This window comes from Macaca nemestrina, chromosome X (assembly GCF_043159975.1).
Source record: "Macaca nemestrina isolate mMacNem1 chromosome X, mMacNem.hap1, whole genome shotgun sequence".
In the NCBI taxonomy this organism is placed as follows: Eukaryota; Metazoa; Chordata; class Mammalia; order Primates; family Cercopithecidae; genus Macaca; species Macaca nemestrina.
Window position 1 is genome coordinate 106076581 of NC_092145.1, and position 15077 is coordinate 106091657.

At 48.6% G+C, this 15077-nt stretch overlaps 1 protein-coding gene across 3 annotated transcripts in view; it reads left to right on the forward strand.

Annotated features, from left to right (window-relative positions):
• Window positions 1–14961, forward strand: part of LOC105493779 (FYVE, RhoGEF and PH domain containing 1) — a 50445-nt gene extending 35484 nt beyond the window's left edge. For all 3 annotated transcript variants that reach the window (XM_011761674.3, XM_071088983.1, XM_071088984.1), the window contains exons 9-18: window positions 3841–3899; window positions 4042–4188; window positions 4655–4747; window positions 4912–4991; window positions 10151–10181; window positions 10685–10786; window positions 11180–11305; window positions 11481–11642; window positions 13007–13150; window positions 14020–14961. In XM_011761674.3, the coding sequence (XP_011759976.1) occupies window positions 3841–3899; window positions 4042–4188; window positions 4655–4747; window positions 4912–4991; window positions 10151–10181; window positions 10685–10786; window positions 11180–11305; window positions 11481–11642; window positions 13007–13150; window positions 14020–14325 (1250 nt within the window). In that variant the 3' untranslated portion in view covers window positions 14326–14961. The remainder of the gene's footprint in view (window positions 1–3840; window positions 3900–4041; window positions 4189–4654; window positions 4748–4911; window positions 4992–10150; window positions 10182–10684; window positions 10787–11179; window positions 11306–11480; window positions 11643–13006; window positions 13151–14019) is intronic.
• The last annotated feature ends 116 nt before the right edge of the window (window positions 14962–15077 follow it).

Here is a 15077-nt window from a genome sequence, read left to right on the forward strand (position 1 = left end):
CCATGTTGGCCAGGATGGTCTTGATCTCTTGACCTCATGATCTGCCCGCCTTGGTCTCCCAAAGTGCTGCGATTACAGGCATGTGCCACCACACCCAGCCTATTTTTATTTTTATTTTTTTTGAGACTGAGTCTCTCTCTTTTGCCAGGCTGGAGTGCAATGGCACAATCTCGGCTCACTTCTATCTCCGCCTCCTGGGTTCAAGCAATTCCCCTGCCTCAGCCTCCCGAGTAGCTGGGACTACAGGCACGCACCACCACGCCTGACTAAGTTTTGTATTTTAGTAGAGATGGGGTTTCACCATGTTGGCCAGCATATTCTCAATCTCCTGACCTCATGATCTGCCCACCTCGGCCTCCCAAAGTGCTGGGATTACAGGCGTGAGCCACCGTGCCCGGCCTTTTATTATTATTATTATTTTTTAAGTGAAAGCAAGTTTATGAAGAAGTAAAGAAATAAAGAATGGCTACTCCATAGGCAGAGCAGCCTGAGTTGAAGAAATTGAGTTTCCTGTTTTGTATCAATCCCAACCCTATCTCAGGCCCCAGCATGAACCTCAGAGCTTGAGCTTGGCCATCTGAGCTTCCCTAATGGAGCCTCCCAGATTGCACTCCCCACATCAAGTCCAGAGATGAAACTTGTCCCCAGAAACAACTTCCCGGTCTGGTTTTCTGAGCTGTTCAGAATGAGAATCTCTGAATGAGAGCCCACCTGAGATATGCACACTAAGATTCTCAGCCCAAGATCCTAAGCTGAGCTCCCAATTTTTTACCCCTCAGACTAAATTCCCCAGGCTGAGCCTCACAGAATCATATGTCTGGTTCCCCAAACTGACTTGCCCACTTTCTACTTTCCAGACTGCACTCTAGAGCCTGGACCCTAGACCAGGCCATCTGGAACTCCTGGCCTCTGTTGCCTACAATGGGCCCAAGACTAAACTCCAAACCAAGATCCTAGACTGCCAAGCCCAGACCAGGCCCCACTAAAGCTTCCAAACCAAGCCCCTACATCAGGCCCCCCAGATTGCAGTCCCTAGCCTGAACCCCTAAGTGAAATTCTAGGCTGAAATCCCCACACTGAGGCCCCAGATAAGGACTGTACACCCTGGATCCTTGGAAATGCCGGTCTATACTCCACATGAGACATCTCCAGGCAGAGCTCGTTGTAACAAAGCCTCCAGTCAGAGCCCATCAGCCTACACAGGCCTGAGCTTGTGTGCCCACAACTTGCCAGAGTCTTCTTCCTATCCCCTTCCCTGGGTACCTCCTACCTCTACCACTCAGCCTGCCCCCTGCCCTGGGGTGGGGGAGATGTAGGATGTGTAGGAAAAGAGGCAGCTGGGAGATCATTCCCAGCTCTGATGCCAACTCTGCCACCCAGGTAGGCAACCTAGGGTGGCCACCTTCTCCCTGAGTCTTGATTTCCTCATTAGATAAATGGGGCACAATCACCTATGTTACAGGGTTGTTGTGAGGGTTGAAGGAGCTCATTTATCCAAAGCATCTGCCTGGAGAGGGCATTGGGACCTTGGCCCTGTCCTAGGGAGCTCCTAGTCTACTGAGGAATATGGATGCAGATGTATAAATACACGATGAGCACTGTGACTAGTGGGACAGAAGGGAGCAAAGGAGAATGTGAGAACCCAGACAGGGTCCTAACCCAGCCCGGCAACTCTGGGCAGGCTCACTGGAGGAGGTGAGCTGGATCCAGAAGACAGAGTGACGGTTGGCCAGATGAAGTAAGACGGGACATGTTTAGGGAGGTGCAGGAAGCTGGAGTGGTCAGCAGAAGCCACATCACCAAGGGCTTTGAGTTTTTCTCTTTTTTTTTTTGAGACGGAGTCTCGCTCTGTCGCCCAAGCTGGAGTGCAGTGGCATGATCTCAGCTCACTGCAAGCTCCACCTCCAGGGTTCAAGTGATTGTCCTGCCTCAGCCTCCCGAGTAGCTGGGATTACGGGCACATGCCACCATCCCTGGCGAATTTTTGTAATTTTAGTAGAGACGGGGTTTTGCCATGTTGGCTAGGCTGGTCTTGAAGTCAGGTGATCTGTCCCCCTTGGCCTCCTAAAGTATTGGGATTACAGGCGTAAGCCACCGCGCCCGGCCTCACCAAGGGCTTTGAGTGTTGGGCTAAAGGGCTAGGTCTTTACCCTGCAGGCACAGGGGAGCCACTGACAGATTTGAGCAGAGGAGTGGCAGTAAACGGTGTGAGAAAGTTCCTTCTGGCAGCCAGGATTTCGGAAGAAGGGTTGGAGATTAGAGCCCGGCCCCTGAAAGGCATGTGGACGCCTGAGCTGGGACTGGGGCCATAGATCTCCTTGAGCACCAAAACTTGGTCATGAAGAGAGAGCCTCTTAGGAAAACAAGACTTGGTTGGCCAGCCATATGGACCTTCTTCAGAAGCACCTCTGCTCCTCCAGCACAGGCTGATCTGAGTGGGGAGATCCCAACGGGGTACACGGAGACTGTGGCCAGGCCTTAAGCATGGGTGGGATTTATTAGTGGGTGGAGATGTACAGGGACTTATTTCAGCTTTTTTTTTTTTTTTCTGACAGTACCTGGTCACTATAGGAAATATGGAAATTACAGAAAAAGATGAAGTAGGGAAAAAATCACCTGTGATCTGAGCCCCCAGAGAATAAGCACAATGAACATTGTGACATAAATTCTTCCTGGTGTTTTTTAGACATGTATACTTGTAAAAGTGAGATCATTCTATATAAACATGTTTGTATCCTTTTCTTAAAACACCCTGAGCATTTCCCAGATTATTTAAAGCCCTACATGAGGATCATTTGTAAAGGTTGTTTAATATTCCATTATATGAAGACAGCATAATGTATTTAACTGAACCCCTACAGGTGGCCATTTGTTTTGGCAGGGAAGAGGCACGGCCTCTTTTCTTTCTTTCTTTCTTTTTTTTTTTTTTTTTTTGGCAGGGAAGAGGTACAGGTGGGTGTGCTCCCCTACAGATAGACATTTTTGTTTCCCACTTGGAACTGTTGTAAATACCAATATGATGAAAGTGTGTTTGTGTATAGAATGTGTATTTTCCTAGCACAGATACCCAGAATCAGAATCATTGAGACAAAGAACAGGATCATCTCATTGTTTCTTTATATGGCTTTTTCTGATTATAAAAGTAATACATGTTCTTTGTCAAAAATATGGAAAATACAGAAAAACTAAAGAAGATAATAAAAACCACCCATAGTCCCACCGTCCAGAGACAACATGGGTATGCTTCCTTCTGGTTACATATGTAACTCTTATTGTTATTATTAATGGTAATAATAATCTTGGCAAGCTTGCATTTTTTTATTGGCTGCCAACTATTCCATCTATTGTGATTCTGGCATTGTGACATTGGACATCTGATTTTAAATGATGTTGCTGTGGACCTCTTTGAGAGTGAAGCTTTCTGAGATGGGAGGGTGTGATCAAGCCAGGAGGAGGTGTTCAGGGAGGAAAGAAACCCCGAGGCCGGGTGCGGTGGTTCACGCCTGTCATCCCAGCACTTTGGGAGGCTGAGGTGGGTAGATCACAAGGTCAGGAGTTTGAGACCAGCCTGGCCAACATAGTGAAACCCCACCTCTACTAAAAATAAAAAATTAGCTGGCGTGGTGGCGCACGCCTGTAGTCCCAGCTACTTGGGAGGCTGAGGCAGGAGAATCGCTTGAACCTGGGAGGCAGAGGTTGTGGTGAGCCGAGATCATGCCGCTGCAATCCAGCCTGGGCAACAGAGCGAGACTCCCTCTCAAAAGAAAAAAAAAAAAAGGAGCCCCGGAAGGGCTCCTCTCTGCTAGTCCCCCATCTGACCTCACCTCTCTGTGCCTGTAGAGTCTCTGGAGCTGATAGCCACAGCAGCAGAGCACTCGAATGCTGCCATCCGCAAAATGGTGAGTGGCCCTTCTAGCCCCTGCCCTTCCTTGGCCACCCACCTGTGGTGTCTCCATCCTGGGGTGGGGGTGTCATGACTTGTGAGCATCTGACAGGAGGCTGGCGCCCCAACCGTGCCTTTTGTTCCCTGTCTTCTGCCAGGAGCGAATGCATAAGCTGCTGAAAGTATATGAGCTGTTAGGGGGCGAGGAGGACATTGTCAGCCCCACCAAAGAGCTCATAAAAGAAGGCCACATCCTTAAGCTGTCAGCAAAGAATGGGACCACTCAAGACCGATACCTCATACTAGTAAGTGCCAGGCATGGAATTGTGGGTGGGTCATGCCCCTCCCAACACACACACACACACACACACACACACACACACACACACACACAGTGACCTGGTACTCACTCAAGACTATACCTCCTTTCATTCCTGAAAGAGGAAAAAAAAGAAAAACAAAGACTATACCTCCTGCTAGCCATTCTCTCCTCTAGTAATGAACTGTATTTTCACTACCTAGCTAGGATTTTTTTTCTCCATTTTACAGATGAAGTAACTAAGCCTTGCAGAGAAGTGACTTGCCCAAGGTTCCCCACTAGGGAGTGTCTTCCACGCCTAGGCTCTTTCCTTGTGACCCCTGTGCCCAATTTGGGCTGTCTTTTCTCCATCTATTGCCTACAGTCCTCAGCAGTAAAGCTTCAGGGCAAGGAGCTGGGCCACATCCCCACTAGGCCCTCCGCACATACATCCCAAACTTTTTCCTTCCTAGTTCAACGACCGCCTCCTTTACTGCGTGCCCAGGCTGCGGCTCCTTGGCCAGAAGTTTAGCGTGCGGGCACGCATTGATGTAGATGGCATGGAGGTGAGCATCCAGGAGGTGGGAAATGGGAACCTAGAGTGGGGCATTGGTGTTGGGAGGAACAAAGATACTGGCTTTGACCCCGAGTCTGTGTGTGTATGTGTGCAGAGGGCTAGGGCCCTGTGGAGTTCAGTGGCCTCACCATGCCCCTTTCTCCCTCCATTCAGCTAAAGGAGAGCTCCAACCTCAATCTGCCTCGAACCTTCCTGGTGTCAGGAAAGCAGCGCTCCCTGGAGCTCCAGGCCAGGTACTTGTCCTTGCCTATGCCTTTCCTCCAGTGCCTACCTCCCTTTTCTTCAGCTATGCTGAGGCATTCCAGGCCCAGAGATTGTTCCAGAGACAGGATGGGCACCTTTCCCCAAAGATGCAGGCTTGCTCTTCAGCGGTGGGGGTGATCCCTAAGGGTTAGACGCCATTTAGATTCAGGGTGAGTACTTCACGATGTGGGGAAATGTGGCACTCCTGCCGGGGGAACCGTTTGGAAAATGAATAAGCTCTCCCTAATTAAAGCAAGAATTTCTTCTGGTGGATTTTGTTAGAGGAGAGAGAAGAATGGGATGTGAAACCCAACATGAATAATACCACCACAAACAGTTTATTGTAGATTCAGAGATCTAAGAGACATAACAATCAAATGCAGTACTTGGTCCATGACAGAAGACTGGTTTGGGATAAAGAGCCCTAAAAGACATTTGTGGGACAATAAGAGAAAATTTGGATGTAAAGCGAACATTAGATATTGAGAAATTATTGCTGTCTTAGGTGTGATAATGGTATGGTGGTTATGCAGGAGAATGGCCTTGTTTTGCAGCAGTGCATGCTGAGGGCTTAGTATCACAATGTCTGTTAATTACTTAAAAGTGGTTCAGCACCCAAAAAATACATATGTAACCATACATACACATTTGCACACATATACATACATACACATACACAGTCATGCACTGTATAACAACATTTTGGTCAATGACAGAGCATATATACACAGTGGCCCCATAAGATTAAAGTACCATATTTTACTATACCTTTTCTTTTCTTTTTTTGAGACAGAGTCTCACTCTGTCACCCAGGAGTGCGGTGGCGTGATCTCAGCTCACTGCAACCTCCGCCTCCCAGGTTCAGGCAATTCTCCTGCCTCAGGCTCCTGAGTAAGTGGGATTACAGGTGCACGCCACCACGCCCATCTAATTTTTGTATTTTTAGTAGAGATAGGGTTTTGCCATATTGTCCAGGCTGGTCTCAAACTCCTGATCTCGAGTGATCTGCCTGCCGTGGCCTCTCAAAGTGCTGAGATTACAGGCATGAGTCACTGCGCCTGGCTTTACTATACCTTTTCTAGGTTTAGATATGTTTACATACCCAAATAATTAGTGTGCTACAAATTGCTACAATATTCAGTACAACTGTAACATGCTTTACAGGTTTGTAGCCTAAGAGCCATAGGCTGTACCTTATAGCCTAGGTGTGTCATAGGCTAGACCATCTAGTGTACTAGTGTCAGTACACTCTCTGATATTCGCACAACAATGAAATGGTCTAATGACACCTTTCTCAGAACACATCCCCGTGGTTAAGTGACGTGTGACTGTATGTACATATATATGAAGTAAATATGGCAAAATATAAAAAAATTTTGCATCTCTATAGTGGGTATATAGATATGTATTGTACTTGTGCTATCCTGTTTACTTTTTTGTATGCTTGAAGTTTTTTATAACAAACATTTTAAAATAATAGCATGGGATAATGGCCAGCCATTTAACAGAGGGGCCTTTCATATCCATTTTCTACTTGGATGATTATAATCATAGCTCATATTTCCTGAAGACTTAGCTTTTTGCCAGGTACTGATTTGAGTGAATGTTAACTTAAAATTTTAAGTCTAAGTTGATTAGTCAAAAGCTTACAAGAGCCCTAGAAGTAGCTACTGTTACCATAAATCTACTTTACAAATGGGGAAACTTAGGTGTAGGACAGTTCTGCATGCAGGGCACACTGGCTCACACCTGTAATCCCAGCACTTTGGGAGGCTCAGGTAGGAGGATCACTTGAGGCCAGGAGTTCGAGACCAGCCTGGGCAACATAACGAGACCTCGCCTCTTAAAAAAAAAAAAAGAAAGAAAGAAGAAAGAAAGAAAAAGAATATTTATGTACTTGCCCAAGATCCCAGAGCAAGAAAGGAGCAGAGCTGAGACTGGAGCTCAGGTCATCCAGCCCTGGAGTCCACGTTCCTAACCAGTGTCTATGCTGCCTTCTGAGGGCCCAGGTGAAAGGGTATCAGGGTCATGGTGAGGGTCAGAGGATGGATTCATGTCAGTAGATGGCCTGCTTCTGACAGGCTGTGAGAAAGTGAGAAATGACTGGCTGTGACTGTGAGGAGGTGGGAGAGAGAGATGAATGTGAGATAGAGGGTGTCCTCCTGGGGGATGAAGTGAGTCTTGAAGCTTGGGGAGATTGAGAGCCTCAAGGAGGCCTGCAGCAGGGAAAGTGAGAGCAAAGCACATGCCCTGCACATCCAGGGGAGTGACAAGCCACGTGACAGGGACTCATCATCTTCAGAGAGGAAAGGGGCTGCAGTGGGACACTGGGTCCAGAAGGGGCAGCCAAGCAGTGTAGGATTTCCTCCTAGTGGCCGCAGGAAGGCATGGAGGGTTTGCTTTGCTTTGCAGTCACTTTTACTGCCCTTAAAAGAAAACAGAAATTTAATGTAAATTTTCAAATATCCAGAAAAATATAAGTACAAGCACCCAGATGCCCACAACTTAGACAGCTGCTTCTCAACTTTGGCAACCATTGGAATCAGCTGGGGAGCTTTTAAAAATTACGGATGCCTGGGACCCATCTGCAGAGATTCTAATTTAATGGGCTTGGGGGATAGCCTGAACATGGAGAGCTCTAAAAGCTCCCCAGTTGATTTTATTTTAGTTTTTAATTTTTATTTATTTTTGAGACGGAGTCTCGCTCTGTCGCCCAGGCCAGAGTGCAGTGGTGCGATCTCGGCTCACTGCAACCTCCGCCTCCTGGGTTCAAGCAATTCTCCTGCCTTAGCCTCCTGAGTAGCTGGGACTACAGGTGCATGCCACTGCACCCGGCTACTTTTTGTATTTTCAGTAGAGACGGGGTTTCGCCATGTTGGCCAGGCTGGTCTCGAACTCCTGACCTCGTGATCTGCCCGGCTCGGCCTCCCAAAGTGCTGGGATTACAGGCATGAGCCGCCACACCTGGTCCCCAGGTGATTTTAATGTGTGTATCAGGGTGTACAACCACTTATTTAAGAGTCAACAACTATTGACATTAAATGTCTTTTGCTGAACCATTTTAAAGTAAATTACAAATATCAGGACCCTACACACCTCAGCATGAACAGCCAAAAAAAACACTACTGTAGTTTTTTGTGTTTTTTTGTTTTTTTTTTTTTTTTTTGAGATAGGGTCTCTCCCTGTCATCCAGCCTAGAGTGCAGTAGCATGATCATGGCTCCCTGCAGCCTCAAGAGACTCCTGGGTTCAAGTGATCCTCCTGCCTCAGCCTCCCAAGTAGCTGGGAATACAAGCATATGCCACCATGCCCAGCTAATTTTTGTATTTTTTGTAGAGATGAGGTCTCACTATGTTGCCCAGGCTGGTCTTGAACTCCTGGCCTCAAGCGATCCTCCCGCTTCAGCCTCCCAAAGTGCTGAGACAACAGGTATGAGCCACCACTCCCGGCCTATTGTGGCTCTTAAAAATAAAAAGCAACACTTGTTCACTTCTAAGCAATTATAAATTAGAAAATATAGATAAATAAAATAATTTTTTATTTGAGTCACAGTTTCTCTCTTGTTGCCCAGGCTGGAGTGGCAGCAGTAGCGCCATCTTGGCTCACTGCAAGCTCCGCCTCCCAGGTTCAAGTGATTCTCCTGCCTCAGCCTCCCAAGTAGCTGGGATTATAGGCTCTCGCCACCACACCCGGCCAATTTTTGTATTTTCAGTAGAGACGGGGTTTTGCCATGCCATGTTGGCTAGGCTGACCTCAGGTGATCCACCTGCCTCGGCCTCCCAAAGTGCTGGGATTACAGGCGTAAGCCACCGCACCTGGCCAATAAAATAATTTTTTAAAAGAATATGATCAGAATAGGGCAGGCGCGGTAGCTCATGCCTGTAATCCCTACACTTTGGGAGGCTGAGGAGAGAGGATCACCTGAGGTCAGGAGTTTCAAGACAAGCCTGGTGAACATGGCAAAACCCCGTCTCTACTGAAAATACAAAAATTAGCCAGGCGTGGTGGCGCACACCCGTAATCCCAGCTACTTGGGAGGCTGAGGCTGGAGAATGGCTTGAATCTGGAAGGCTGAGGTTGCAGTGAGCCGAGATCATGCCACTGCACTCCAGCCTGAGTGACAGAGCGAGACTCCGTCTCAAAAAAAAAAAAAAAGAATACAATCAGAATAAGGTGATTGCAGTGCAGTGCAGAGCAGATAGAAGAGTCAGGGAAGGAAGACAAAGGGAAGGAGAACTCACACTGATTGAGCATCGAGTGTGCCAGACATTGTGCTGAGCACTGTACACGTTACCTCAGTTACTGCTCAGAACCCAGAGAGTGATAATCATTATCTCCATTTTACAAATGAAAAAAAAAACTACCCTCTTTTCTCAAACTTGACATCCCAGCAACAGAGAATATTTTTTTCTTTTTTGAGACAGAGTCTCACTCTGTCGCCCAGGCTGGAGTGCAGTGGGACGATCTCCGCTCACTGCAACCTCCACCTCCTGGGCTCAAGCGATTCTCATGCCTCAGCCCCCTGAGTAGCTGGGACTACAGGCATGAGCCATCATGCCCAGCTAATTTCTGTATTTTTAGTAGAGACAGAATTTCGCCAGGCTGGTCTCCAACTCCTGACCTCAAGTGATCCACCCGCCTTGACCTCCCAAAGTGCTGGGACTACAGGCGTGAGCCACCCACACCTGGCCAACTGATAATTATTGACATGGTTTCTTTTATGTTCTATATTCTCTCCCATACATTTCACCCTTACCCCTCTACCTGAGGCCTAGCACCTACTTGAAAAGTCCTCACCCAAACTTCAGACTGGGGCATGTCCCCTCCTCTGGGCTCCTTGGCCTTATTTTCACCATCATCTCCCTGTATTGTCCCTGTCTATTTCCTCTACTGGACCATGAGCTTCTTGAGGGCAGGGTCCTCTCTGAAGCTCAAGTTCTTAGCACAGGGTCTGGAAAGTATTAATAATCGTTGAATAAATAAACCCAGGCAGATTATGTGACTTGCCCAAGGTCATATAAATAATAGGTGAAGAAGAGGAGGGTCAAACCCAGGTCTTTCTGACTCCAAAACACCTGCTCTTCCACTCCAATTGCTTTTTGTGGGCCTGCCTAACCAAACATCTTTCTTTTTTATTCCCCACCCCAAGGACTGAGGAGGAGAAGAAAGACTGGGTCCAGGTAACATCCAAGGTTCTGTGGTAGGGGGCTAGAAGAGTATTAACAATCTCCTAGGGGTTGATGGATTCTCCCTCAAAACTCACATCTAACCAGAATGGTCCCAGACACCTTTCAACAAACTTTACTATCCCCATTTTACAGATAAGCAAACTGAGGTGCAGAGGTTGAGCAGAAACTCACAAACTCTTCTTTTAGGAAGCTGATTTCTCTGAGGGTGTGTAAGGTGAGGGTGTCAAGCTCTGTAAAATCTTAAGCCCAGAAGGTGGCCAAGAAAGCCACCTGAGGTTTTTCAGCCACCACTCCCCCTCCCCCATTTTACACTTGTAACACTGAGACCTGGATTTGGGAGGGGATTTGTTCAGTCATCCACCTACCAGCGACAGAGCTAGGTCTGAAACCCAGCTTTTCTAAGTTCAGGCTAGGGTATAGGAAGGTGAGGTGAAGGTAGAAATGGGTGGTTTGTGGGGTGATCTGACTTCTCATTTCTTAAACCTCCTCCCCAGGCCATCAACTCCACCCTCCTGAAGCATGAACAGACGCTGGAGACCTTCAAACTGTTGAACTCAACAAACAGGGAAGATGAGGACACCCCGCCCAACTCTCCAGTAAGAGTCCCTGCCCTCTTTCCCCTGTACTGGGACCCCTTCCAGACTTTCAAATCCCCACCTGACCTTTAGATGATCCTCTCCCCTTCCCAGAGGGTAATGACCAGAGAGGCAATGCATGACCTCAGAATCAGTCTTCCATTGGTAGGGCCACAGAGAAATCATTGGGGAAACTGAGGCCCAGAAAGTATAATAGAAATGACTTGTCTTCAGTAGCACAGTAGCTAGGAGCAGAGCCAGGACTTAAAGGCAGGTCTTCTGAATGTGGCTGCTCCCCCTACCCCCAGCCCATCCCCACCCCATGATAATCCAAGCCTTGGAGGAGGAACAAGGGCTGGCTGGACTGGGTTGGGGAGTAGCTGTCTCTGACCTGAGACCTGGCCCTCCCCACAGAACGTGGATCTTGGGAAGCGGGCACCTACACCCATCCGGGAAAAGGAAGTCACCATGTGCATGCGCTGCCAGGAGCCCTTCAATTCTATCACCAAACGCAGGCACCACTGCAAGGCCTGCGGGCATGTGAGTGTTGGGAGGCAGGGGCAGAGCTAGGGAGGGGACAGCCTGGCAGCCCAAAGGCCCACTGCAGAGTGGGTACCCTCCAAGTGGTGGGAGGCCGCAAGTCTGCTGTGGGAGTTGGTATGCTGAAGGGAAGACCCGCTGGAATCAGGCTGCTCTTGCCCACTTGCCACCCCAGGTGGTTTGTGGGAAGTGCTCCGAGTTCCGGGCCCGCCTCGTCTATGACAACAACCGCTCCAACCGTGTGTGCACTGATTGCTATGTGGCCTTGCACGGGGTGCCTGGGAGCAGTCCAGCCTGCAGCCAGCACACACCCCAGCGCCGGAGGTCCATCCTGGAGGTAAGAGCCAGGCCCCTGACTAAGTCTCCCACAGTGGGCAAATGGGCTCCAACTCTACCCAGTGAGACTGAGGAGGTCCGAGTAGCTGGGAAACAGTAGTGATCAAGGGACCCAGGCTTGGAGTGAGTAAAATGAGGACAAGAGCGAATGAAAGACAGTCATCTTTAAGTACTTAGACATTTAATCCCCACAGTAACTAATCTGCTCATGCTATTGTTCTCTTTTACAAACGAGGAAACTGAGGCCCAGAGGGGTCATTTGCCCAAATTACACAGCAAATAAGTGGCAGCACTGGATTTTTTTTTTTTAATTAAAAAATTGGCCGGGCGTGGTGGCTCATGCCTGTAATCCCAGAACTTTGGGAGGCTGAGGCAGGCGGATCATCTGAGGTTGGGAGTTCAGGACCAGCCTGACCAACATGGAGAAACCCCGTCTCTACTAAAAACACAAAACTAGCCAGGCAAGGTGGCACATGCCTGTAATCCCAGCTACTCGGGAAGGCTGAGGCAGGCGAATTGCTTGAACCTGGGAAGCGGAGGTTGCAGTGAGCCAAGATCGCGCCATTGTACTCCAGCCTGGGCAACAAGAGCGAAACTCCGTCTCAAAAAAAAAAAAAAAAAATTAAAAATTGTCTTCTGTTACTACAAAGTGTAGGGTAAGTAAAACAATATAAACAAAAAATAATAAAATACCATATCCCTTCTACCCAAAAGTTAACCACTGTTAGGGCTTATCCTATCTTTCTAGGCATATATGCACAAACACACATTTTGGAGGTTTTTAAAAAATAAATCTAGGTATTTATTTAACACTTAAAAGAGTACTTACCCTGTGCCAGCAACTATTCTAAGCACTTTGCATATATTAATTCATTTAATTCTCACATCAGCCCTCTTTGCTCTCCTTCCAAGTCAATACATTTTCATCTAGAGCTGGGATTCTAAGCCAGACTTCATTAACCACCCACATACCCCCTTAAAACCACAATGCTAGATTACCTCTCACTGAGTGTAGAAAATGGATGAGTGATGAAAGACAGAAGAAAACATGAGGCCTAAATGTGTGAATGGCTTGAGGAATGAATGCCCTGACTGAAGAAAGAATGCCTGACTGAGATCTACACACTCCTTCCACTGGCCAGTAGAGGCAGCAGCCGTTGCCCAAATGAGGCAGACAAACCTAGCTTTGAATCTTAGCTCTAGCTGATTCACTGGGTGGCACTGGACAAATCACTCCTGCCACCTGAGCTTGAGCGTCTTCATCTGAGATGGGAATAGCAGTCCCTACACTGAGGAGGCATTAAAGCCAGGAGGAGCCAGGCTAGGCCTTCTGTCAACATCGATGTCCTGTGTCTCTGGCCACAGAAACAGGCCTCGGTGGCTGCGGAGAACAGTGTCATCTGCAGCTTCCTGCACTACATGGAGAAGGGTGGCAAAGGATGGCACAAGGCATGGTTCGTGGTCCCTGAAAATGAACCTTTGGTGCTGTATATCTACGGAGCCCCTCAGGTATGCATCCTACTCCTTTGGGTCCTTTCAGCCACCTGGCAAAGCCAGGGTACCCCCTTACCTCCAGTCATTGACCTCTCCTTGGCTTTGGAAGATAAGGTGAGACTATCTCTAAGAGGAAATCAGAACCCCAACCCTTGAGAGACAATGACTGGCTAGAGACAAAGAGTGGTTGTGGTATGTAGGGAAAACCAGGTTGAGTTGTGGGCCTGGCTTCCTGGAAGGAGTAGAGATGGGGAACTGCTAGGTCCAATTTGGAGTGGGTAAGAGTATGCAGATGGGGCCAAGCACGGTGGCTTACGCCTATAATCCCAGCACTGTGAGAGGCCGAGGCAGGTGGATCACCTGAGATCAGGAGTTCAAGAACAGCCTGGCCAACATGGTGAAATCCCTTCTGTACTAAAAATACAAAAATTAGCCTGGCATGGTGACGTGTACCTGTAGTCCCAGCTACTCAGGAAACTGAGGCAGAAGAATTGCTTGAACCCGGGAGGTGGAGGTTGCAGTAAGCCAAGTTCATGCCACTGCACTCCAGCCTGTGCAACAGGGCAAGAGTCTCAAAAAAATAAAATAAAAAGTATGCAGATAGAGGCAATAGCATAGACAAAGGCCTGAAAACATTATTTGGTATGCTAAAGAGATTAGCCCAGCAGTTTTGTGGGAAGAGGCAGGGGCGGGGGGAGACAGGTATTTAAACCAGCCTGCATTTTAGCCCCAGTTCTGACATGTTCCTGTTGATAACACTGGAGCCACGGAAGGTTCCTGAGTAGGGGAAGAAGACAAGAGCATATGCAAAACCAGTTAGAAGCTGGGGCAGGGGGAAAGGTCTAGCCCCAAGGTGGCCCCAGCTCTGTCCCTCCTCCCCGCAGGATGTGAAAGCCCAGCGCAGCCTGCCCCTCATTGGCTTCGAGGTGGGACCACCCGAGGCAGGGGAGCGGCCTGACAGAAGGCATGTCTTCAAGATTACCCAGAGCCACCTCAGCTGGTACTTCAGCCCTGAGACAGAGGAACTACAGCGACGCTGGATGGCTGTGCTTGGCCGGGCAGGCCGAGGGGACACGTTCTGCCCGGGGCCCACACTGTCTGAGGACAGGGAGATGGAGGAGGCACCGGTGGCTGCTTTAGGAGCCACTGCTGAACCCCCCGAATCCCCCCAGACCCGAGACAAGACCTAGAGGGTTTGGGGCAAACTGGGAGCCCCCACCCCACACTCTAGCTGCCCATGTCTGATTGGGGGCTCTAGCCCCTTCCCTCCCAGCTCAGTCAATACTTGAACTCCCATCACGGGCACTTTCAATCCCGAATGCTGGGTCTTGGGTTTTTTAATTCATCTTTTCACAAAACGTGGGCTTTTAAAAAATATATTCCTACAGTGATGTTAATTTTTATTAATCCCTGTCCCCAGAGAGGGTGGGAGCCATTGCTAGACCCACCTGAATTAGGTCGTTTTTCTCCCTCATCCCTCAATACCCTAGCACAGATCCTGCCTCCACCCAATTCCCCACAAAGCACCAGAGGTAGGAGACCTGGATTCAACTGCCAGCTCTGCCACTGACCCTGGGGCCCCGACCCACCCCTGCCTCCTCAGCCAGTGTCTTCACACGTACAACTCCACGTGGGGTGGCAACCAGACCTCTCCTGCCTCTCCCATGGCTTACAGCTTCGACCCGGCCCCAAGGCTACCCAGTATTTTATCGTCCAGACCCATGGCAGGGCCACCGGGCAGGACAGGGGAACGGGGGGAAGACAATGGATACTCGTTTTGTTTTTTTTTTTTTTTAAAGAAAAATACAGTTTATTTCAGGCTTACAGTAACTTTCATAGCACTGCTGTGCTCCGTTCGTCCATCTGTTTGGTTGTCCGAAGTACCAGGCTGCTAGGGTGGGCTCAGAAAACCGCTCCCTTGTAAACTCTGAAGCTCAGCTCC